General features: G+C 40.7%; 4 protein-coding genes across 4 annotated transcripts; 2 read left to right on the top strand and 2 right to left on the bottom strand.

Annotated features, from left to right (window-relative positions):
* The first annotated feature begins 3,551 nt into the window (after positions 1 to 3,551).
* myl12.1 (myosin, light chain 12, genome duplicate 1) lies at positions 3,552 to 6,570 on the top strand. Its single transcript, XM_073488292.1, has 4 exons — positions 3,552 to 3,628; positions 5,138 to 5,337; positions 5,556 to 5,717; positions 6,012 to 6,570. Exons 2-4 carry the CDS (start codon positions 5,154 to 5,156, stop codon positions 6,182 to 6,184), a joined length of 519 nt encoding a protein of 172 aa, XP_073344393.1. The 5' UTR covers positions 3,552 to 3,628; positions 5,138 to 5,153; the 3' UTR covers positions 6,185 to 6,570.
* Positions 6,571 to 9,094: 2,524 nt separating this feature from the next.
* fastkd3 (FAST kinase domains 3) lies at positions 9,095 to 12,781 on the top strand. Its single transcript, XM_073487782.1, has 7 exons — positions 9,095 to 9,180; positions 9,494 to 10,958; positions 11,086 to 11,171; positions 11,771 to 11,945; positions 12,036 to 12,105; positions 12,221 to 12,335; positions 12,519 to 12,781. Exons 2-7 carry the CDS (start codon positions 9,509 to 9,511, stop codon positions 12,615 to 12,617), a joined length of 1,995 nt encoding a protein of 664 aa, XP_073343883.1. The 5' UTR covers positions 9,095 to 9,180; positions 9,494 to 9,508; the 3' UTR covers positions 12,618 to 12,781.
* Positions 12,782 to 12,823: 42 nt separating this feature from the next.
* chmp5b (charged multivesicular body protein 5b) lies at positions 12,824 to 15,967 on the bottom strand. Its single transcript, XM_073488277.1, has 8 exons — positions 15,812 to 15,967; positions 15,068 to 15,172; positions 14,646 to 14,692; positions 14,399 to 14,492; positions 14,244 to 14,315; positions 13,861 to 13,969; positions 13,605 to 13,720; positions 12,824 to 13,506 (listed from the first exon to the last, which is right to left on the bottom strand). The coding sequence occupies exons 1-8, from the start codon at positions 15,878 to 15,880 to the stop codon at positions 13,456 to 13,458; spliced, it is 663 nt and encodes a 220-aa protein (XP_073344378.1). The 5' UTR covers positions 15,881 to 15,967; the 3' UTR covers positions 12,824 to 13,455.
* A 4,134-nt stretch (positions 15,968 to 20,101) lies between these two features.
* On the bottom strand, positions 20,102 to 24,232 carry LOC141014631 (delta-type opioid receptor-like). Its single transcript, XM_073488506.1, has 3 exons — positions 23,988 to 24,232; positions 20,964 to 21,316; positions 20,102 to 20,631 (listed from the first exon to the last, which is right to left on the bottom strand). The coding sequence occupies exons 1-3, from the start codon at positions 24,230 to 24,232 to the stop codon at positions 20,102 to 20,104; spliced, it is 1,128 nt and encodes a 375-aa protein (XP_073344607.1).
* Positions 24,233 to 24,741: the final 509 nt, after the last annotated feature.

Genomic DNA, 24,741 nt, shown 5'->3' with positions numbered 1-24,741 from the left:
GTCTGCTTTGAACCGCTACAATTAACTGAAAGGCAAGATGGTTCTGCAATTATCAGAAAAGCAGCAGTGATATGAGGAGCATGGTACAGCTGCTCAAGTGTTCAGTTGACTTACAAGCTTTAAGTGCTGTAACTCAAGTGCACATAGATGCAGATTTATGCTCATTCGCTTTCTTACTGGACGTTAGATGAGAATACTGAAACCATTCTCACGTCTGTGTGGTTAGCGAGATTTCTTTTCCCAGGACAGTGAAGTTATGAGTCACCAACCCGACCAACAAAGAGAAGGAGAGAAGGGCAGGTCATGACCTTGCCACTCTGCGAATGAAAAAAATGCACAAGGTAGCTATGAATCTGCAGGTTCCAGCCGGTTAGCTTAGCTGGACATAAAGAGTGGAAACAGGGGGAAACCCACTTACAAGCACCTCTAAAGCTAAGTTAACATCATCATCGTTTAGCCCATAATTACAAGCAAATGCTAGAAAAACACAACGCACAAACAGCGTATGCTACAGGACAACAATGGTTTTCTTGGCGGCGCGTTAAATTGTGTTAATCACTCTCTACCAGACAAAGAGATTCATTCTGATCGGATCTCTTTCCAACTTGTTCCTCCTTAACTTTTTCTTATCTTGTTTTTATTCGTCGACCAAAGAATCAGTAGATTATGTCAGAGTTAGTATTTATTAAGATAATGTCTAGTGTTTGGGCATACTAGCTGTTTCTCTGTTTTTGATTGTAATGCTAAGCTAAGCTAATGGCTGCTGGCTGTATCTCCATAGGCCTATTTATTATAGCGTCAAAAAATGGTATCAATCCTTTCATGTAATTCTCCACAATACAGTTCTATATAATGCTATTTATGGTGAATTAATGGTTGGTATCTTCTTAAAGTTATCCTAAAGTCACACACTGTCCCCTGCCCATGTTATATTGTGTAACAATAATATTCTCATGACAGTAAATTATATATAGGCCCAATATTTATACCATAAAGTCCATGTATTAGTACCCTGTTAGACAGCTCACGGTAAAGTAGCCTTCAGGATTAGTGGATGAATGACTGATTGTCAAAGAATAGCATACAGTGTCTCTGTATAGCTTTTGTTATAAACTTCTTGGGCTTTACTCTAATTTGGCTTTAAGCCCCAATTACCAAACAGCTGTCACTCACAGCTCATACAGAAGTCTCTTCCTCGAAACCCTCCAGTTCAATATAAAACTCAAGTGCTTCTCGGGACCGTGATAACACAATCACCTAATGACTTCACCCCTTTGCACCCTGGTATTTAAGTGTCACACGCCACATGACCATTGTCAACAGTGAATTTTATCACCTTATAACTGATATGGTGAAACGTATACCCAGTGATTGGTTTATCACTGTGAGTGCATCCCTATAATCTAATGCAATTCAATACAGTCACCCTGCAACTGTAAAGCCTGTAATGTTCAGGTTTGTTGACACTGTCAGACAGCTGTTGACTCAACTGCTGCAGTAATTTTGATGCTTTAGTCAGCGGTGCATTATATAGAATATTGTTTCAAATATTGTGTTCACCCTCCAGATAAATACATGAGTGGCTTGAGTGTTCAAGAGAAAACGGTTATAATGAATCATATTCATGTCGGCAGCATGTCTCTGCGTTCAGCTGTCCAGGAAATTCCAGCTGTATGGACGTCTCATGGGATGTATCAGGACTATTTTTACATCCTGCTCTGTTTGGCTCCCACACACTCAAGCTATGTGAATGTTTAACTTAACAGTTCCAGACGTGAACAAATTAAATAGGCCCACACACAGGGTTGGGTAACTGCTCGGACAAACTGTTAATGACCTCAGTAAATGGTGTATAACGTCACTGAAGGTTTTCTATGAAGCTAGCACTCTCTAGTGGTTTAAAGTGACACTACATTACATGCTGCAACTAACTCATTTAGTGTAAATATCCCTAAGTAGGACTTTTCATGGATAGATCAACTGTAAAAGTTTAAATTTGCAGAGAAAGAAATTGCATCCACTTGAAACGTTGAATTAATCAGACCTAGATATGAGCTTAAAGGTGCAGTATGTAGTTTTGGGGAAGAAATTTGAATCAGAAGAGAACTGACTGATTAATTTTCTGTTTTTTTCTAATGCCTAAACAAACTATAAAAACAAACTCCCTTTGTTTTCATGACTGAATAAACACACTGACCTTAAAGGACAACACAATTTCATTCTGTTTTACTTTGTTTATATGTGGCGGACCCTGCCACCTTTCAAGCTTCAACAGTGTTCTGGGACCTTATTGCTTGTTTATTCACTTATGTAAAAAACAAAAAACAAATTCTTTCCGAGTTTGTATTATCACCTGATTAAGGTTACCTGTTTTTCGATGCTGTCTGTAGCATCTGTTTTCGTCTTTTACTAACATAAAATTATAATTGACAGTTTTTGGTTTTTCATTCATTCATCTCTTCTTATAATGCTCATTAACTCTAGTTGTTATGAATGCTAGACTGGTGGCCTGTTTTGATAAGATACAGCATTCTATAAGTGACTCTCATAGCACATGTTCAGCCATCTTGCTATCAGCTTTGAAAGTGATATGACAACTGGACATAATAGACAGATGTGGCTTGTTTTAACCTGTGAGTCAACATTTCCACATTTTGCTTTTGAGGCCCTGCAGCAGTAAGCCTCTCTTTACAGCGATGACCGGGGGATACCAACTGTTGTCTGACCCACGCTTGACAGTCAGTATCTATAATTATCCATCCTATCAACATTTTTCCCTGTATTGTTTTGGTCTCAGTGTATGAACTTCAATTTATTTGTCTTTTCCTTCACTTAATTTAACCAGGAGAAAGTCTCATCGGGGATAGAATCTCTTTTTTCAAGAGAAACAAAGCAAAGAATGTAGGATAAAAAAATGTGTTTACAGCAATAAATGAAAAACAAAACAACATAAACACACTTACATGATACAAAAGAGTATAAATAACACCAAGGTGAGGTGTATGTGAAGGAATTAGTCATCAAAATGACCTCAATATGGCAAAAGTGATGACCTGTCTTCGCTGACAAACACTATCAACTCAATTTGATATCATTTTGCATCTGATTTGCATAATTTATAAAATAAGATAAACATTTCATGTGACTCTAAAGGTCAGCTTTCCATATGTGTTTGCTTTGTTGATGGTAACGCCCACGTTTTCCCACGGGCATCTTCTTTGTACACAATGCAAAGGACATTGAACATTGTATGCTTTCTTCCCTTAAAAGGGCATATCCAGGAATGTTAAGGCAGGCAAGGGAGTGTTTGTGGAAGTTACATTTACTCCACCGGGGGTGTACGGTACAATTTGTATTTTATTACTTATACTTATAAAGGATTATAATCTGTTTTAGAAGAAAGTTTAATAAAGTCAAGTGTTTATTGTAGTATTTATACCGAAACAACGTATGAATTGTTTTTAAATTGTGTAAAAATGGTTTCACATCTGACGGACCCCCCTATTTTTCTCAGTTGGTTCGTTCCGAATGTTATGAACGTAACCCAACATGATTATCAGGAAGTGAAGGGCGGTGGTTGAGAAAAAGAGCAGCGCCGGGCTAGCTGACAAGTATCTTGTGTTGTCAGGTAAGACTTGTTTTAACTTTTTTTACTCAGTCTACCACAGCTAGCTACATTGTAAATGTTTCGCTAACAAGATAACACATGGATGTTGGCAACATTAAAGTCGTTTATCAATGAAAATCGGCTATAGTGCGAGTTTGAGTACGTTTGATTGCTTTGAAAACACGGCTAGCCGCTAGCTGCGCAGCTGTCGCTAACAAGCGGATGTTTAACGTAGACATGTAAACGTAAATGTTAGCTTTAAAAACTGAAAGTTTAACCCGTGAAACTGGGAAACTTCAGCGACTGCTCGGTGTTTGTAGTTGGCTAACATTCACAGCCGTATGAACAGCTCTAATAATTTAATATGGCTCAAGCTAGGCCGCAAACCATTAAAACTGCACGCACTTAATAGTGCGCTTCAACCTGTGGTAAGCTTTAAAAAATGAACACGTAGCATTATACAATGATGGTTTTGTGGGAAGATAAGGCAACTCTTGGCTTGCACGGTTTGCATAGTGGGCCACATAAGCTAATGCAAATGTCAAGATAACGTTAGCCGTCAATATTTTGACTGTAGTCCATGTAAAACCTAAGAATGACTCATTTCATACTTTCAAGACATGTTCATCTCGAGTATTTTTGTTGAACTCGGGAGTATTTCTTTGCCAGTTTGAAAGAAAAGCTTTTATTTGCTGCGTTTCTTTTCATTGTAAATTGCCTTGAGCTTTTGGGAACTTGTGTTGTACAGTTTATACACGGAATTATTTAGTATTAAACTAATGAATGATTCAATAATTGCAATTAGTTGCAGCCCTAATACAGATCATTAACACTTGTATTTCTAAACCTGAGTCTTTATAATTACCATTGTCTTAGGTAATATTTGTGCTTGACGATATCTTTATACTTGCTGCCCAAGATGGATGAGTCCATTTTCTATTAACACCCACCGTCAAAAACACGAGCTATCTGTCAACATAAAGATGTGCACTAGGGCCGGTTTGAGTCCACATTCAAAACATTGCCTCATAAGGGCATCTGTGCTCACATCAGTAATTTTCCTGCCCTTAGTGCAGAGCAGGCAGTGAGCTGATCAACCTAGAAAGATGAGGAACATCTCCATTTATAGCTCAGCGAGGGACACCACACTAGGGATCACTGCCAGTGAATTAAAAATACATTGCCAAATACTCTGGGCATGGATGACACAATTGTATTTTGAGTAACGATGATCCACTTTTGATCAGATTGTCTCTGTGCTTGTCAGGGGTCAGTCATCCTTTGTCTTTCTTATCAAGCCTATATCTTTTCTTTTCTTTTTTTCTGCTTTGAACCTACTGTTGTTCAGATCATAGCTAAATAGGACCGTCTTAACATTAAGGAACAACAGGAAGGATGCACATTCCTCCCCTCTACTGAACTGTTGAAGACATGGACATTTCATTACACTGACGTTTCACATTGTTTATCTTCTTTTGTGTTTTCCTGGCTGCAGTGTTCAACATGTTTTATATTGATTTGTTTCCACAGATATAAAACAGTCAAGATGTCGAGCAAAAGGGCTAAGGGAAAGACCACAAAGAAGCGCCCTCAGCGCGCCACCTCCAATGTCTTTGCCATGTTTGACCAGTCTCAGATCCAGGAGTTCAAAGAGGCCTTCAACATGATTGACCAGAACCGTGATGGGTTTGTGGACAAGGAGGATCTTCACGACATGCTCGCCTCACTGGGTTAGTAGAGTTTTTACTTCAAGATGAACTGAACCAACATGTCAGGTAGAGGCTGTTGGCAGTCTGCACTTTGCTCATTTGGCTGTGCGCCTACATTGTTTGTTATCTGAAAACTATTTCAGCAAGCAAACATTTAAATGTTCAGCAGTTTTAAATGTCCCTAGAAATTGAAACTATCCAGACCCATTACATTAAACCATAATTGTGTTGTTGTATAGGGAAAAATCCAACTGATGAGTACCTGGAGGCCATGATGATGGAAGCTCCTGGACCCATTAATTTCACTATGTTCCTCACCATGTTTGGAGAGAAGCTCAATGGCACAGACCCAGAGGATGTGATCAGAAACGCATTTGCTTGCTTTGATGAGGAGGGGACAGGTAAATTCTGACTTTTGTAATTTCTTTCCTTCTTATACATAAAAGTCCTAGCTTTCGTCTCAGCTGTGAAGATAATATAAAATAGAATAAAATGCAATGTTGTTTTTGTTCTATTGTTTTTCCTCACCTTATATAAAGCACTGTAAATTGCAGCTCTGTTTTGAAAGCTATTTTTCAATAGTTTCCTTGCCAAAAAAGGTAACTGTGTCACTCAAATTCTTCACGAGATGCCTCTAATGTTGATTCAGCCTGTCTTAGCCCCTCTTATCTGATTGGACGATTTTCCTCCCCCAGGTTTCATCCAGGAAGATTACCTCAGAGAGCTACTCACAACAATGGGCGACCGGTTTACAGACGAGGAGGTGGACGAGCTCTTCAGGGAGGCACCCATTGACAAGAAAAGCAACTTCAACTATGTGGAGTTCACACGCATCCTAAAGCACGGTGCCAAGGATAAGGACGATTAAAGAGCCATGCCAGCATACTCCTCTCCACCCTCTTCCCCTCCTCCGTCAGCTAGATCCCCGTGCTGCATGTCTCAACTCTCCAGTATAAACCCCATTTTAAACAAACCAAAGCAATAACTATCCACTCTTTTTTGGTGTGAACTTCCAGCATTGCCAAATGTACACATCTCTAATGAGAAGAAAAATCTCTTAATAGGTTGTCATGTTTTTTCTGTCATGTAAAGATGTGATGTGGCAGCACCTTGGAAGCTCTAAGGGATAAGTCTTTACAATCCATGTGATCGGATTTAGCTGAATTTTTACATTTTATAATATAAACTTTTTAAATAAAGCCCTCTATCAAGTTGTACTTTGCTGACTGTTTCCATAAATGACAACTGAAATAAGTGATGCATTATTCTGTCTTTATTTTTCCTGTGGCATTACTAAAATGCTTCTGCACCATTTTCCCCTCCTCAGGAGCTTGTCCAGTCTTGACAAGTCGACTCTCCTTCCTTGATAAATTCATTTAACGTGTGCTGACTAGCACGAGCCGAATTCCTTCTGTTAAAGGGCTAATGTGCAGAGCTAACATGAACTCAAACAAGGGAAAGTGCTCAAATGCCACAATCACACGTAGTAAAATCCTTACCTAACAGACCTGGAAGATACTTCAGTTATTAAAGAAGCATGGTACATTAATCTCATCTGAGGAATACATCAGGTTACAGTTAATTTAGCAGCAGTACAAGAGCTCACAGTTTACACTGCTGAATGCCAAAAATGTTATTCTTTCTCGAGAAGCAGTGGTGGAAAATAAGTACATTTAAGGACAATTTTGAGGAAACTTAACTTGGGTATGATCTTGATTTTGCATACTAAATATACGATTAACTTAAGTATGATGCATACGTATGGATTAAAGGCCTCATCATGCCCACACAGGTGTTTTCAGTTATGTTATTAATCAGACCTACTCAGGTTGGAAATACAAGAACATCCTTGAAGTCCGGAAAAAAAATACTATTTTGTTGCAAACTATTATGTTTGTGTACAAATGATCTTGTGAGCATACTTAAAACAATATAAAAAATATCCTTCCTTTGGACCTTAAAGGCTCCATAATTTCAAGAGAAACCACCAATTTTACACAGTTTGTCTACAGGTCTTGAGGAGTACTACTGCTTATGTGAAAAACGAGTGTAAAGCCTTTTATGGTTTCGGAGGATGTTGCATATAATCTGATTAATTGCCTTCAGTGATGTTACTCAATGGCTAAATTGCATTGTGGGTAATGTAGGCACCAGGTCTTAAAAGCAGTCTACTGATCTAACATTGCACTCTTAATACTGTTGTGATAACACAGGTTAGCACAATTAATACAGCAGAAACAGAGATGTTGTCTTTTTTATTCCACACATTCTTCTTCCTTTTCAAAACCTCGTAACTTACACCTACATTACCCACAATGCAATTTAGCCACTGAGTAACATCACAGAAGGCAATGTAGCTTCCTCTACATATGCAGCAGTACTCCTCAAGACCTGTAAACACACTTTATGTGTAGAATTGGTCGATATTATGGAAGCCCTAAAGGGCCATGCATTCATACATTTTATTTCCTCCGTTTTCCCGTGATAACGAGTTAATTTAATTTGTTTTCTCGAGATCTCGAGTTATTATCTCGAAATAACAACTGTCGTTTTCCTGAGGTAACAGGATAATTTTCTCGAGATCTCGAGATAACGAAACTTTGTTTTCCCGAGATAACGATATAATTAATTTGAGATGATATATTATCTGTAATAGCAAGGCATAATGCTATTTCAGCCTGTGTCAGGCCTTGATTGAAAAGATATGTGATGCGGTGATCGATATGCTCCTGCTCCTCTGACATTGCTACACTGAATGATGTTTCCTGCAATGATTTAATATACTACACTATCGTTTTGCTTTCTCAAGATCTCAAATTAATTATATCATTATCTTGGGGAAACAAAGTTTCGTTATCTCGAGATCTTGAGAAAATGATCCCGTTATCTCAGGAAAACGGCAGTTGTTATTTCGAGATAATAACTTGAGATCTCGAGAAAACAAATGAAATTAACTTGTTATCACGGGAAAACGGAGGAAATAAAATGTATGAATGCATGGCCCTTTAGGGCTTCTGTAGTTTTGTTTTCTCAAGATCTGGAATTAATTATATCGTTATCTCGGGAAAACAAAGTTTCGTTATCTCGAGATCTTGAGAAAATTACCCCGTTATCTCGGGAAAATGGTAGTTGTTATTTCGAGATAATAACTTGAGATCTCGAGAAAACAAATGAAATTAACTTGTTATCACGGGAAAACGGAGGAAATAAAATGTATGAATGCATGGCCCTTTAGGGCTTCCGTAGATATCACTCTGAATCACAATAAAAAATGTTTTTGGTATGAGTATACTGGAACGAATAAATCAGTAAGGTGTACAAATAATCAAAATTGACCAGTTGTAAACAAACACACCAGAACCTCCAAATGAGGGAAACCTTATTTTATTTTTTTTTAGTTATATCTGTCTGTTAAGATTCAGTCATCCAGATCATGGTTATCCAAGGAGGGTTGAATCTAGTCCAGTTGCACTAAATTCACACCTCTTTGGGTGTTTATGAGTCATATCGCCCTCTAGTGTCTGAATGAAGTTTGAAATTGCATAATGCTGCCTTCATTCCTGTCTGAAAAAAAACAAAAAACAGAGCACCATCGAATTTCCCTCAAAAGTCAAATCAAGAGGTTATTAAATGAATCGGTGTGATGATGTGTTGGTCGTATAAGATTTTCTGTTATATCTTTATATATTTGGATGCAAAATTTGAGGTGCGAAGATCATATCATGGGGGATTTTGGATGGACGAATCTTTCTTATAGAATTTACGACGGACCCTGAACGCCTCGTCATCCTTACGGAACCACGTTAGGACAGAGTCGCTCCTGTCAGCGGTTCTGAGACTCTTTGCCGCTGTTGAAGAGTCCAGGTATGAGTTCTGCCGGTGTTATCTTGTCTTTTGATGTTTCTTTATCACCATGTTCTGAAGTATCAACTTTCAAATGTGCTCATCTGAGCAGCGCGACTCTTTCAGGCTAGCTAGGAGCTAAGTAGCTAACGTTAGCTAACAACAGACTCAAGGTTGGTTAGCTAACAGAGGAGCAACAGAGGAAGAAGCTGAGCACTCTCAATGCCAGTAGCTTTGCTCTTTCATTTAGCTATATCGTGTGAATGTGTGCGTGGTCTGTAAGAGAGTCCTGTTAAACGTCTTCTTGTTTTTAAAGTTTTTCTTTCTGCTTCAGCTGGGTCTGAGGGTCATGGCTCTGAAGCTGATCCAGAGACTAACCCTGATCGGGCAGTTTGGTGGTCATCGTGGAGTCTGCTCCACCAGGCTCCTGAGCACCGTCAGTGTGGGTCAGCCTCTATGTGCTGGCTGCCTGTGTACCTCAGCTGGATGCTGCGTCCGGAGACAGGGCTGCAGGACACTCCAGCAGGACTCTGGTAGAAGGAGCCTGACCACCATCACCAGGGAGCCGTCCTTCCTCGGCAGCAGCTCTGTTGGCCTCCACAGAGATTCGGGACTTGGGTTCCGGATCACCCAGGTGCACGGACCCACAGCTGCTGAGGAGGAGGATTTCAAGCAGCGACTAGATAGCTGCTCCTCATCCCGGCAGGTGTTCAGTCTTCTGCGCTCATTAGGGATCATGTCTGACACCATGGCTGCAGCAGCACTGCACCGTGTGGCTGACCTGGAGCAGGTGGGCAACTCCCTGAAGGATCCTACAGTGCTGGAGAAAGACACCATCAGATCCCTGTGCCTCCAGCTGGAGCAGGACTCCAGGCGGCTGACAGATGCCGGGCTGGTGTCAGTTCTCCTGGCTTGCACGCGCCTCTTCTTGGATCCTTGGAGCGTGCTGATGGTGCGGCTGGTGTCTGAAAGCCAGGAGAGGTTGGACAGAGGGCAGATGACTGTGGGGCAGCTGTGCACTCTGGGGCAAGCGATGCTGGCTATGGAGGGTCCTGGCTGTGTGATGCTGGAGCAGGTGATGGAGCAAATCCAGAAGCAGGAGCCGTCACAGTGGAGCCTAGAAGATCTAACCGCTGCTTATAGACTTCTGCAAGGTGGTGTGGTTCAGGATGGGAAGTACCGGGACCTCCTGAACGCCATGCACACCCACGCTGTGACAGTCACCTCCCGCATGAACCCCGCAGCCGTCAGCGGGCTTCTTGGTGCTCTCGTGGTCCTGAATCAGACGCAGGTCATGCCTCTTGTGATCAATCTGTGCAAGCAAGCTGTGAGGCATGTTCCTCACTTCACTGATGAGGAGCTCACAGTTGTGCTCGGCGGCCTTATGCACTTTGGTCACAGCGATCATTTCTTTGTGGAGGCGATGGAGAAGTACGTACCAACAATGACCTTCACCTCCCACCCAGAGACGGTGACCAAGGTGGCTCAGTTCTTTGGCCGGAGGAACATCCTCTCCCCGACTGTCTTTGACGCTGTCGCTGAGAGCTTCGTGTACCGAGCAGACGACTACAGCACCAGCCAGGTGGCCCGGCAGATCATGGCTCTGGGAAAGCTCGGCTACCTTCCTCCCAACGCCGGCGAGGTATTCAGGAAAGTTGAGTCCACCCTGCGATCGCGCTTTCCACACTTCCAGCCTCGAACGGTGCTCAACCTGCTCCACTCCTGCACCCTGGTGGAGAGGTTCCCCGTTAACTTTGTCTCCAAAGTGTTCAGCAGTTTCTTCCTCCAGCAGTTGCAAGGTAAAACATCCTGTCAGACACCTGCACAGGGTTTACATGAATTGTCATGGGGGGGGGGGTTTCCTTTTGAGGTAAATGTGTGATTTGTGTGTGACTAAAATAACAAATCAAAATGCTTGTATTCCAGATCAGGGCACAGGGATTGACCGGATCGTCCTGGCACAGCTGACCCAGCTCTACATGACTTTGAAGTTGGAGTGTCCTTTCTATGAGGTAAAACATGTCAGCAGTTATACATGTTTAAGAAGAGGCCAGGTCAACACAATAACAGGATTAATGCACAGTCAGAAACCTGAATACACACCCTCTTATGGAACGTGTCATCAGTATGTGAGGTTCAGTGCATTCCAGTTACCTGTGATAAAACCTGCACCAGTTCTTTGTGACTCTCTACATTTACTATAGACACCACGGAGTAACACAAAATCTACTTGCAATAATTAAAAAGCACTGAAGCACTCATTTGAGATCGAGTTCATCTGCCACATGGTTTGGAACTGACAACCTTGTGCTTTTATTTTGAAAGCTCAGACCAAAACAACTGCAACTGAAATAAATTGATCATCGAATAGCAGCTGATTAACCTGAATATATTTCATCATGAATTGTTTTTGTGCACAATCCATGTTTAAAAAATCTATGTATATATTTCAGTTTTTATCTCACTTACTTAACAATATATTTAATGGTGTCCCATAAAAATTGAGTTTGCACATCGGACAAGTCCCCACTTATTCTGTTGTAACATGAGACCACAGCTTGATCATGCTTTGATGCTCGGTGTGACCATATTCCTCCTGTTGTCTTCTCAGGGTCCCAAACTCCTTCGCAAGTACCGCGTCAAGTCTTTCCTCATGTCCGGACGCTCTCTGGAGACACCGGTCGACGCACATCTGTACAACACTGTCAAAACCGGGCTGGTGGATTTGCTCGGGTCTCGTTCATACTTTGGATCCAAAGTTCTGACACCGTACTGCTACACACTTGGTAACACACACACATACGAACAGCTGTTTCTCCTAAGTGTTTCTTGTAGTCTACCTAGGAAGGGCTTAACATTTGTTTTTGCTCCTGTAGATGTGGAGATAAAACTGGACGAAGGGGGATACGTGCTGCCTGCCAGTCAGAATGATGACGTATACAAAAGGTAAATGGTTTTATGTTATGAGGTTGTTAAAGTTCAGATTTGTGGTCCTACTAAATGTTTGAGAGCTGGATGGAAATTTAACAGGTTGAAACCGGTGTTGTTTGATGCGTTACAGGATAGCTCTTTGTATTGACGGACAGAAGAGGTTCACTACAAAAAAGAGGCAGCTACTTGGAAAAGAGGCCATCAAGCAGCGACACCTGAGGCTTCTGGGATATGAAGTTGTTCAGGTTAGAACCTCGTCTTCACTTTTATGCTTTCCGTTTTTGTTTTTTTAGTAGTTTCATCTCACCCAAATGTTAGATCTGTGTGTTCTGTGACTGTCTTACCCATTTCTTTTTTTTTCTGTTAGCCTGCCAAATCTTTTGTTTTCATGAAATGGATTAATTAAGTTTTTGTTCTGTTTCTTTTAGATTCCTTTCTATGAGTTTGAAAAACTGAAAAACAAGACCAGTGTGGTGGAGTATCTGCACCAGAAAATCTTCCCTCACACTTTCAGGCTGAGCTGGTGATGATAAAAATGTGCCATCAGAGGTCTCGAGTTTTGTCGAGAACTTCTTATGTAAAACAAAAGTATCTATTTTTTTAATGAAGTCATTACCAAATGAATGTGACTAAGTTATTGATTCTGCACTTTCACCTGTTTAACTTCACAATAAAGTGACTTTGGTATAAATACTGACTTTTGAATGACTTCAGTGCATCAGACAATGTTGAGTATTGTTTGAAAAATATAATTTATTTTGTTTTTGGCAAATCATCCCTGCAGAAACTGTACAAAGTTAGTATAAGAGAATCCCAGTTCAATCATTCACCAAAGATACATATGATTATCAGAGAATAATCATCAGAAATTTTTATTAAAGATGCCTGGTTGGAGGTGAAAGTTTCCATCATTTGTTGGACAGAAGAAGCTTTGATTTTCAATTAGGGCTGCAACTTCATTATCATTTTCATATGTTTATGATTATTTCAATAACCGTCTCAAGTCTATTAAATGTCAAAAAAAAATGCTGAAACTGACATCTTTTATATCGCTTCTTTTGTCCAACAAACAGTCCAAAACCCAAAGACTCTTCATCAACTATCACAAAAGACAAAGAAAAGCAGTAAATCCTTACATTTAAGAAGCTGGAAGCAGCAAATGTTTGATATTTTTGTTCAAAAAAATGACTGAAACGATTAACTGATTGTCAAGAAAGTTGGAAATTTTCTTTAGACTGATGAATCGATTAATCGTTGCAGCTCTATTTTTTAAAATTCTCACTCTAAGGCTGGGAGTGTCAGTTGGATAAATAGAAAAAAGGCTATGATACATGTAAAACTAGAGTGAGTGTTTTGATCGCTCCTTTATGTAGCAGGAATCTGAGGAAGGCCGAACTCGTCCACCAGAACACCATCCTGAAAAAACAAAAAGAAGCGTGGCCATTAAAAAAGAACTTCATAATTAGTGATTGCAGTAAGTAAATAAAGGGAAAAATCCTGAAACTGTGAAGTACCCTGTTGGTCGACTTGTCTCCAGGCAGGCCCTCTGGGATGGAAGGAGCTGTTGAAGCCTCATCCAGGTAGGAGCTGTCATCATCCATGAGGAACTCATCTCCCAAAGCATCCAGCTCTGTGGACACATCAACAAAAAATTTCCATCAGAAGCACTATCACCTCGTCTAAAATGTAGATGTCTCTGGCATCAAAGTTAAAATCTGAGTGAACGTCACAATCCTGGAAGAATCCTGGGACGTAAAGTGTTTAACTGACCCGCTTCCAAGTCGTCTTCATCAATGTCAGGGGTGCCGTAGCTTCTGCTCAGCGACTCCTGGATATCATTGGCATCCTCCATCATGTCCTCCAGCTGATCTTGGATATTCTGATCATTAAAGAAAATAAAAAGGAGTTCATATGTTTGTCTATAATATGCTCACAAAGACCCTCAACACTTCTATACAAGAGCTCATGATGATGTCTTGAAAGTTTAAATGTCATACTAGGAGGCGAATAAGGGTGCATTTAGTATTCTTAAATATATACACAATTATCCAGCGTGAGACCATCTTATCTGTTGATTATCTTCGTTATATCTAACACTTGATGGCGACTATGGCCCTCCTAATGAAGTAAATCTGTAATCAGGAACCACATACCTCAATCTTATCAATGTTCACGTTCTTGTATGCTTTCTTCATGTCTTTGAGGCCGGTCTTCATGGCATCAACCTGAAGAGAAAGAAGCAAATGTTAGCAGAATGACACATTTTCTTCAGTTATCATCACATCCGGTAGATTATTTACTCTCTTACTGTGGTTTTAGTGTCTTTAAGGTTTTGGATTGTGTAGTTGGCTTGTTCCATGTTGAACGACTGCTGCATGAGGTTGTCTCTCTGGCCCTCATACCTGGAGGATAAATTGATGAAACACATTTAGAGTTTGATAGCAGTAGACGTAGAGAATTAACTGTGATTGATGAGGGAAAAAAGCTCTAAAGTTTATTAATTTGACATGATGAAGAATATGAACATGATGGCTTGAGGAAATAAAATGACTTACATTCTCTTCTGCTTCAGAACTCTCATAGCCTTTTGCTTGACCATGTTCTGGTAAATGAGAAAAAAATGTTCAAACTGATTAATCGATCACCAAAACAGCTGGCAATTAATTTAACAGCTGCTGACTAATCAATTAGTCGTTGCATCTCTTATTTACAGCACTTCAGTATAAAGACAAGAACAACAAGAAATTTGCCTCTTAATTTTTCTTTTTAATAACTAACCGTCCATTTACACACAACAGCACTTCTGCTCTACTTTCTTCAGCATGTGTGTTATAATAATATGACCAATGTAAGAAGAAAGTTTGCAAAAGCTCACTGAATACTTAAATGAGTCAAAGGGACTTTTGTTACCGACTGGAAAAGAAAGAAAAGCAATTCCTTTTTTTGTTTTACTTCAGCATTGGACACAAACTCTCACCTTCGACGGCCCGTCTCTCATCTTCTTCATTTGTTCCTTGTATTTTCCGAGTTCAGCATCTAGTCTGGCGATCTTCTTGTCGATGGACTCTGCCCGAGAATCAACCTGTGAGTATAAAACAGAGGACAGGACATCACATTTAGTGTGGTTAATGATATAAAACAGGGAGATAATGTTAACTGATGACTTGTATGGAAGGCATTTCCTTTGGATAAACATTGAAAGTAGCTTAATTGAGGCATATTGAGTACATTTAAATGTCATATGATTTTGGTTCCTCCACTCTGGTTGGCTAATAATAGCTCTACTCAGACATATAACCTGTTTAACTGGTTGATGTCATCATGCCACTGAGACAATGATTAGGTTTACGTTGTATGCCAGTTAAATAACTCACATTCCTGCTCAAAATGAGATAATACTGACTCATTATCTCAACACACATACTGAGTGTTTGGTTTTAAAACCCTACTGACCCCCTGACAATATCAGTACAATATGTGAGGTAAAAACAAGCAAACAAGAAGGTTAAAATCCTCTCTGATATCAATAATACCAAAAATAATTACTCTTATAACTATTCGGCTCGTTTATTAGGACATGTCAGTTAAATATGGCAAACGCTGGCCTGTTTTCTGCTCATAAAAGTTAGCTAACACTTAGCTCCCCGAGCCGAGAGGGGCTCCATCTTTGTTTACTTTGTTCAAGGCAGCGCTCAAAAAGTTATTTCACGATCACACTTACATTTCCTATGCAGTCCGAAAGGTTCGGAGGGGGAGCTTTGGGCTTTCCGGAGCCGAATATGCGGTTCATTTTGGCTAAAAGTCAGAGATTTAACGCTTGAAGGAAGCTGCTCGCTGTCACCGTCCAGCCGACCGAGAAACACCCGGAAGAGAGCCTGAGGATGACGTCAGAGGAGCCACGTGATCATTACTCACCCGCACACTGAGCCACGCCCCCTGAAGGGCTCAGCTGCTGCTGTTGTTGTTGTTTATTGTTTTTCTTCTTTTTTATATTATATGTTAGTGTTTGTATCGAAAGAAATACTTTTTATGTTTATGTTTCTTTTATTTTTGTAAACAGGAAACTACAATGTCCAACATTTAAACATATTAGTAAATATACAATAGGCTGACAGGGGTGGGGTCAGTGGTTCAATGTCCATTAATTCATATGTTTTATTAATGTCCATTACCAAAGCTCTTTCTCTTTAGTTGAAGGGTGTTTCTCCATTGCTTTGACAGGAAACCAGAAACCCATTCACCTCAGGGACAAGCCATAACATGTATTCCCAACTCACAGTCCCCCTTTGATTCAATCAAGCCTAATCTAATATCGAATAAAACATTTAAATCCAATAGATCCATCCCAATCAAATTATAGAGTGACCAACCACCTATATAAGTGCGCTCAAAGCACTTTACAATACTTGTCACCCATTCACACCACACATGTCTCATCAATAGGGACCTTATTTTCCTCCGAGAACAGCTTATTTATCCAATTTTTGAAATAAAATATTAAAATTCTGGTTGGAGTTTGAATTTCTTCTCCAAAACTAGATAGTGCCCCTTTATTATTAAATAAATAAATAAATAAAAACTAGAACATTTTCTTCATTAGATAATCAATTATCACCATGTAGAGGGGCTGACAGGGAACCTTCTGCTTACGTCAACTTATGTGCATACAACTATCAATCATTGAGGGATTTATTTATAATGAGGCCACATTTATTTTAGTAATTACACTTTGCTTCCTCTGGAGGGAGCTGCTGACATACAGTAAAACACTTGCAGAAGACTCATGACCTCCCTGAAACTCTTCTACTGTTTTTCTTCATCAAAGAAGCCACTGTGAGGCCTTATTTTGATGATGATGATGATGATGATGATGCAGGGAAAATATATGTGTGTGTGCTGCATCTGAGGAGAGAGATCACACACCACAGTTTACAAATTAAAACTGACAACGAGATGAGCTCGAGAGAAGTTGATTCGTTAAACTCGCTTTAATATTAAGCACGTCACACACTGGATGATCAACACGTCTCCTGCTCAATGACAGCAGACGGAGGCAATATACAGCAGCGGCAGAAGATTAGCACAGAGATTAAAAAAAAGGGAAAATGATGTCTTTGTCACAGTGTAGACATTAGAATGATGTCTCTTATCTTATGCTGTAAATATTAAATGCCAGTATACGTGATGTGGTTAGAGATGTGTTACCAATAAAATAAAGTTTCCTACAAACTTCCCACAAAGCTCTGGTTCAGGGACATCAGTGTTTATGGAAATTCATTTTGAACATTAGCTGAAGTCCTCCTGCAGTAAATAGATGAGATTATACCATGGATATGTTTATATAATACAGAGTCAGTACATTCAAAATAACAGCACAGTCCATCGAGCATATAGGCTGCCGATGTTGCATTATACTATCATAGCAATGATCATTGACATGCTACAAATACAGTATATTTCAATGAAATCTGTGCAAATGTTCCTCTTTTAATTATCTATGCAAAATGGTGTATTGTACACATACTATGATACTGTACAGATGGCAGAATAAACTGTATTTGACAATGTGCACAACAGCTACTTGAAGTTTTCTCTACAGTAACAGCATGAGTATTTCAATAGCCATAAACAGCACGCGCGATGCATTTACACACCATGAACTGAACAACTTATTGAACTGGACACAACTCCAGAGTCAAAGCTGAAAGAGAGCCCTCTGTCAAATTTTAAAAGCACATTCAAGTCCAGGATTTTCACTTTAGACGTCTTTCAGTGATGAACTTTCTCTGAGTGCAACCTTTTTGTTGGCTTGTTTACCTCAAAGTCCGACATGAGTCAGTTCTCTCACACTGTGGTCACCCCTTCGCGGAGGTGGAAAGGGTTTTGGCACATGTCTGCTGTCAGTGATTCATGCAGCTACCACCGACACGCTAGCTGCATACATGAAGTGCTGTTGGACCCCATTCAGTCGTCATTACTCGGTTCGTTTTCCACTGCTGCAATCATTTGTTATCCTGGACTGTTAAAGGCACATTTGGCAGTAGAAAAAATTAAAGGTGGAAATGACATTAATAAAAAAGAGTTGAGAAAGGCATAAACAAAATGTAAAACACTGATTTAGCCCATGCATTTTGGTCAGTGGCCTTAAGCTTAAAAACCAACTATCCCAATTTTTTTGTACTGAATGACTAATGATAGTCAAACGAGTCATTTCACGGGGGTTGTATCGATAAAAAAAAAAAAAAAAATCAAAAGCCTGGCGCTCCTCCTTTAATTCCCGACCAGTCTCATCCCACCTGCTCTGTAGTAACTGTTAGTCCCTGTGCCCGGGCAGAGTAGCATCTTAAAAATGTTCCACCATCTTTAAAACTCTTTCCTCCTGTGCTGTGTTCGTATCTCGCTTGAAATATTGGCTACACTGCTACACTGCCTACCACGACTACCGGAGGTACTGCTCCGTTGGTCCGTTTCCATCATCTATTAGAAAATGTGCAGAAATGTGAACGAATCAGACAGAAGGTGTTGAGCGTAAATGAGCCTTTAAGCACAAAAAAACTTACTATCTATTATCCTCATATTTTGGGTAAAAATAACTGCGCTCAGGTTTGTAACTTACGTAACTAACTCACGTCACGTAAGTATTCCAGTCACTTCACATAAAGTCAGGTCATGTTATTGTTCTTACGTAACGTAACTTCAGATCAAATCGCTCTTGATTCTTGGTCACAAATGGAATGCAAAGTCCAGTGTATGACCCATCCAACCACCAGTTTGGTTTGTCCCTTCTGGGCTACTGTAGAAACATGGCGCTGCAACATGACAGACTCTGTGGAAGAGGACCGGCTCCGTCTGTAGATATAAAAGCTACCGAAAACACAATTGCTATTTTCTAGCGATTATGAAAACATAATATTGAATATTTTATCTAATTTCTGCCGATAGATCCTCCTAAATCCTACACACTGGACCTTTGACAACAATACTGTATGAAACTTTGGAAATGTTGGCATTATATTCTTGTATTATACATCGCTAATGATCAGCTCTTTCTTTATAAAATGCTCTTTAGCAGGACAAGGGATGGTTCGACAATAAGACAAACATTAATTACTTTTGGTCTTTTTTCCTGCTTAAAATAAATAATAAATACACAATCTTTATAAGAACTTCCATGTGGAAAATAATGAATCAAAGGTTTTGTTCAGACAGCAGGCAAATCAGGTTTATCTCTCCGATCAGATTTTTTAAGACAGACTGTCTGCAATATTATTCGCAAGTGATCAGATTGGATTTTTGTGTCCAGACATCACCAACATATCCGCATGAACGAACGCTACGAGCGCTGGTGACGTGGCATTCCCACATGGCAGCACAGTAAACAGAGATCCATCACCTCGTTCTCCAAAACATGAGCTGTCGAGTCGCGGAGCAGACAATTTATTTCAGCGTGACTCCACCGACTGTTGTTCTCTGTGATGTCTTCCATACCGCACTGCTATTAGCCGCTCCGATGCACCTCTGTGACTCTGGATTTGACGTTGGCACTGTGTGACATGTTGCAAGTGACTCGAAATAAATTTGATATAAGCAGCCAGAGCGTCTGTACTGAACCGCATTTGTAGAAAATAACCTCAACCCCCATTTCATGTGGTTTTTTTTTGCTGTCCACGCCTACAATCGATCTGGACCTGCCAAAAAAATGGATTTGTGCCGGCAGTCTGAACATAGACAAAATGACGAAACCATAGCAAAGGGGAAGAAGATGAAGTAATTGTCATGTAGAGGAGCTTGACGTTTTTGATTCTATGGATTTAAGATGGAATTTACAAGGTGTTGATTTCATTTGATCTCTGAAATGAAATCATATCAGTGTTGGCACTGGTTAAACCCCAGGTGATAATGAAAATAAGTCAAGTCTCTTATTCTACATTGCTGATGTGACATGGGTTAGGCCCAGGTCATGCGAGTCTTCCTTTCCAATGTGGGAAATCGAAGACAGTTCCACTGCTAGTCATGTGGGCTTTCTAGTCCCGTCCGGGTTCTCCAGAGGAACAGCGGCCTCCCGCACAGAGCTGGGCGCCTTCTTGCTCCCCGACACCTTCTCCCCCTTCAGTCTGGCCGAGAGGCAGAAGTCTTTGAAGCAGCGTTTGAAGTTCTCATCCAGGAAGGCGTAGAGGACGGGGTTGAGGCTGCTGTTTGTGTAGCCCAGAGCCACGCAGAAGAAATAGGCGGCCATGATGGCGGTGGTTTCGGGGATGCTCACCAGCGCCTTGACCAGGATGAAAATGTGAATGGGCGTCCAGCAGACCACGAACACGGCCACCACGACCACCACCAGCCGCGTGATCCGCCGCAGGTTGCGGTCCTTCTCCCGCGAGCCGGACAACATTCGGACGCTCTTCAGCCTCAGGACCATGAGGGAGTAGCACACGGTGATGATGAGCACAGGCACGACGAAGGCAAAGACGAACACGCAGACCTTCATCAGCGTGTCCCAGTACACGTAGGGCTCCGGGAACTGTAAGGCACACTCAGTTATGTCTGCAGGAGCACAAGGAGAGAGGGAGGGAAGGGTTATGAATTAAGTGATGAAGTGCCCTTGTGCTTTATCATAAATAAAATTCCACTCTGGGCCTTTCTGCTTTCAATTTAGCAAGCCGTTATGGGCGAGCTTATCTGCATATTTTGCTCTAAACTCTTTTTCTTACATCATCTATATTCAGGAAGGACGGTGCATGATGTGTGGCTAATAGAAAACTCTGCCCTGATGGACTTGATAGAGCATATTTCTGCTCTTAAAATATTACCCTTTAAGTGTAAAATATTGGCTGAAACTTTTCAACCTGGACAGGAGGATGAAAGCACTTCCTCACCGCTCTTCGTCTGGGTGCCACCCAGAATGAAAGCAGGTATCCCGGCGGCCGACGACAGGATCCAGATGCACACATTGATCATCTTGGCTTTGATGGGTGTGCGGAAGTCCAGGGCTTTCACCGGGTGGCACACGGCCACGTAGCGATCCACACTCATCATGGTGAGAGTGAAGATGCTGGTGAACATGTTGTAGTAGTCGATGGAGATGAAGACCTTGCACACCACCTCGCCGAAGGGCCAGGTGTTCAGCAGGTAGTCCGTGCTCTGGAAGGGCATCGTGGTGGTGACGAGGGCGTCGGCGAGGGCTAAGTTGAAAATGTAAATATTGGTGGCTGTCTTCATCTTTGTGTACCTGTTGATAAACATGCAGAACACAAGGTTGTCCTGTAACAGCGAGGAGGCTAGTTGTGACCAGAGATGACCGTTCATCCAGACTGAAGACCTTCTTGGTTCATAATGAATTAAACATGGTCCATTAGTCCACACTGCATCCTTGAATCTGTAATGTAATTTTTCTGACTCATGCTTCATTGTTATGTATAGTATGCTGCTGATAGCAGGGCACACATAATCACTCGTTCACTTCATTAAATTATAATAGAATTAAAGCAGTATTTGATGACTTTTGCTAAGTTTAATTTAAAATTGAATTCAAAGTGTTAATTTTAACCTGTTGCAACGCCTACTAGATGTAATGAAGCGTTGAGATTAGAGGTTTTTTTAGCTTTCCCTTTTGTTCATAAAAAGTATATCTTTATTGTAAAAAACAATAACACAGTTGATGCCACACGTGTTCCTCGATCCACTGCCAGCACCAAGCTGATAATCATCTGATGTCATTTAAATTGAATTTGTGATCTGACTCATTTCCTTGGTGCAGCTATAAATGATCACAAAACAAACCTATATAATTTTTCTTTCCATGGATGAAACATTTGTGTGAAGTCATAGGCCACCATTCACACTATCATCGGTGCGGGGTCGCAAGTTACTGTTCGGGGGTCATCAGATAGTTGTGGATGTTATTTTTGTTACATGACATTGAATATACAAGTGGTTTAATTTCCCATAAATAGATTTTGAGTGTGTTTGTAAAGGTCAGTGTGTGTGTGTGTGCACGTGAGTTCTGGGGCACCAAATCGCACAAAATGCCAATTTCTACATAATGTTGCTTTAAAGAAATAGTTTGACATTTTGGGAAATAGACTAATTCGCTTTGTTGCCAAGAGTAAGATGACAAGATTGACTATTTACATGACAGTATGTTAAATTCAAAGCTTAGCATTAGCTTAGCTTAGCATAAACGGAAACAGGGGGAAACAGCTAGCTTGATTATGTCCAAAGGTCAACAAAATCCTACCAGCACCTCTAAAGCTCACTTACTGTAAATTTTATCGTTTTTTGTTCAATCGTGTAAAAATGACACGTGGTTTTAAGCTAGCAGGCTGCTAGCTGTAGCTTCATACTGAACGAACACACATGAGAGTTGTGTCAATCTCCTCATCTAACGCTTAATAGAAAAGCAAATGTAATGACTGTTCCTTTAAACAAGCATTATTAGATGTTTTTGGTGACGGGCAACATCACTCAAGTTGTTTTGTTAGCAGACAGTTGGCTAAAGCAACATTAGCATTAATTTAGCCAAACATTTACTCTCCTTTTAACACTGTTTTGCTGTCCTCCATCCCCTGAGGTAAATATTTCGCCTTCGCTGTTAAACACTCTCACCAGCTAGTCGCTAACTTTGCTAACTCGCTAACAAAACATAAACCAAAACAATGAGCTGAAAGATGCTAAAAAGGAACAGAAGGTCTGGGTTATGATTATCTGTGAGCGACACCTTTCACATCACATGTAGACATTTGATCTGTTGTTAATATAAAAATAGTGATCGGAGCAGCTTTAAGAGTACAAACAGTGCCCATTTAAAGCCATAAAGGATGTCAGGTACTTGTGCTACTACTAGCATTACGTCTAATGTGTGGCCTACTGACAAGTGTAATTTCAGATACTCGTTTACACTAAATCAATACAAAAACCTCTTTTATACTTCAGCTGAATCGTCCTCCACGGAGCCGCTAAACAGCCAAACGTACAGTATTTTCTGCAACTGTAGTGCTGAAATTGGCTTCTAGCGACAGGCGACGCAATCAATCTGATTTGAGGTAATTGTTGTCTATGGACCAAAGCATTCTGGATGGCACTGCTGCATTTCACATGACATCAGGGGAGATTTGTTGCTCTCGCGCGCCATAAATAACGCCCAATGAGGTGCAAGCAGGCTATCAGCTTGATAAAGCACCACTGGTTTCAACTCTGATTAATATCATGCCCACAACTGGGAGAGATTTATAGAAAATTGTTATTATATTTTGGACGTCTGGAGGGTTACTAGATTCATAAAATGAGCCACTTTAAAGGTTTCAGCACTTCAGGATCAATACTTTACACATTAAATGTTGAATTGGAGATGACAGCATTCATCTGAACCTTTTCTCTGTCTAAATGCAGCTTGGTCTCTTGTGACTTAATAGCTATAAAACTAGTACATTTAGATGTTGCCTCATTCATTTACGTGCACATTAACACTTTGGATGAGCTGTGTAAGTGAGATTTAGTGCAATTTGCCTTATTTATATAAAGGATTTGTATCCACAGAACATCAAAGACCAAATGCAGGCATTAAAGAGAATGACATAGACCAGATGGCCTAAAGGTTACTGTCAGTGCCAGTGCCTTCTCCTCCAGTAATAATATTTACAGTGACAGTGGAGATACACATTCCTCTGCCTGGACCTCTGTCATTTCTTTCTTTTTCTGAAAACATTTGGCACAATTAGGCTTCCATACAAACCAAGATTAGATCCATCTAATTAGAGTTATCTTTTAATGATGCTTTAAGGTCAAAAAACAGTTAATCACCACAACATATTGCTATAAAAGCCTGCATAGTGTTTGCATGATTTTCATGGTAAAAATAGGAGAAAAGAAATGTATTTTATTTAACTCCTAAGTGACTTTACCTGATGATCACATACATGACGAGGCAGTTGCCCAGCAAGCCGACCACAAACACCACAGAGTAGACTGCAGTGATGATGGGGATGATGGGAGACATGCCCTCCTGCTCCCAGCTATCATCGTGGGTCACATTGCGGCTGTCTGCGTATCCGGACACCCAGGCTGAAGAATTCACCGGACAGTCGTCCAGCAGCGTGGAGAGGCACTTAGTGTCTTCTTTGAAAATCTCAACCGGAGTGCTCTCCATGTTGACACCTGTTTAGTTAGGTTGAAATGAGACTTTAAAGCGGACACACGGGGGGGAAATGCGCATATGGGAATCAGTGAGGGAAATACCGTGGCATCGAGCCAGAAATACGCACGAGAAAATTCATTTTAATCCTGATTAAAATGAGAAATATTCGTCATCACCTCACTGTAAAACCATGACAGCTGTATAAACTTCACGTAGGCTCCGGAGCCACTTGTAGATCATGCAAAACACAGTGGGGAAATAAACACACAGCCTCTCAGGAACGAAAGCGCGCACTGTAAACACATCACTGTGATTTGAAGCACGCAGGTTACTCACCTTGATCAACCCGAATCAGCGGACGCAGCCTGTGAAGTATTTGATTTTTTTTAAAAAACGTATCCTCCCGGTTGTAATTCAGGTGGTTTTGTCGTCTTGGTGAAGGTTACGGCGCGTCAAAGTTTGGGGATGCTTCTGCGCGCCTGGAGAGGAGCAGCAGCGGCTTTGCGGAGACTCGTGCACAC

This window comes from Pagrus major, chromosome 19, assembly GCF_040436345.1.
Source record: "Pagrus major chromosome 19, Pma_NU_1.0".
Taxonomy (NCBI): domain Eukaryota; kingdom Metazoa; phylum Chordata; class Actinopteri; order Spariformes; family Sparidae; genus Pagrus; species Pagrus major.
Note: the sequence above shows the minus strand (reverse complement) of the source record. Positions and strands in the feature narration are given on the sequence as shown.

What these genes read in the sequence shown, in the direction of transcription:
- myl12.1 (XM_073488292.1), top strand. Translation starts at nt 5,154, where the DNA reads ATGTCGAGCAAAAGGGCTAAGGGAAAGACCACAAAGAAGCGCCCTCAG. An exon ending in CGACATGCTCGCCTCACTGG is followed by an intron (nt 5,338 to 5,555) that starts GTTAGTAGAGTT and finishes GTTGTTGTATAG; the next exon opens with GGAAAAATCCAACTGATGAG. An exon ending in CTTTGATGAGGAGGGGACAG is followed by an intron (nt 5,718 to 6,011) that starts GTAAATTCTGAC and finishes TTCCTCCCCCAG; the next exon opens with GTTTCATCCAGGAAGATTAC.
- fastkd3 (XM_073487782.1), top strand. Translation starts at nt 9,509, where the DNA reads ATGGCTCTGAAGCTGATCCAGAGACTAACCCTGATCGGGCAGTTTGGT. An exon ending in TGGAGTGTCCTTTCTATGAG is followed by an intron (nt 11,172 to 11,770) that starts GTAAAACATGTC and finishes TTGTCTTCTCAG; the next exon opens with GGTCCCAAACTCCTTCGCAA. An exon ending in ACCGTACTGCTACACACTTG is followed by an intron (nt 11,946 to 12,035) that starts GTAACACACACA and finishes TTGCTCCTGTAG; the next exon opens with ATGTGGAGATAAAACTGGAC.
- chmp5b (XM_073488277.1), bottom strand. Translation starts at nt 15,880, where the DNA reads ATGAACCGCATATTCGGCTCCGGAAAGCCCAAAGCTCCCCCTCCGAAC. An exon ending in TGAAGACGACTTGGAAGCGG is followed by an intron (nt 13,721 to 13,860) that starts GTCAGTTAAACA and finishes ATGTGTCCACAG; the next exon opens with AGCTGGATGCTTTGGGAGAT. An exon ending in GAGACAAGTCGACCAACAGG is followed by an intron (nt 13,507 to 13,604) that starts GTACTTCACAGT and finishes TTGTTTTTTCAG; the next exon opens with GATGGTGTTCTGGTGGACGA.
- LOC141014631 (XM_073488506.1), bottom strand. Translation starts at nt 24,232, where the DNA reads ATGGAGAGCACTCCGGTTGAGATTTTCAAAGAAGACACTAAGTGCCTC. An exon ending in GTCATGTATGTGATCATCAG is followed by an intron (nt 21,317 to 23,987) that starts GTAAAGTCACTT and finishes GTTTATCAACAG; the next exon opens with GTACACAAAGATGAAGACAG. An exon ending in TGGCACCCAGACGAAGAGCG is followed by an intron (nt 20,632 to 20,963) that starts GTGAGGAAGTGC and finishes GTGCTCCTGCAG; the next exon opens with ACATAACTGAGTGTGCCTTA.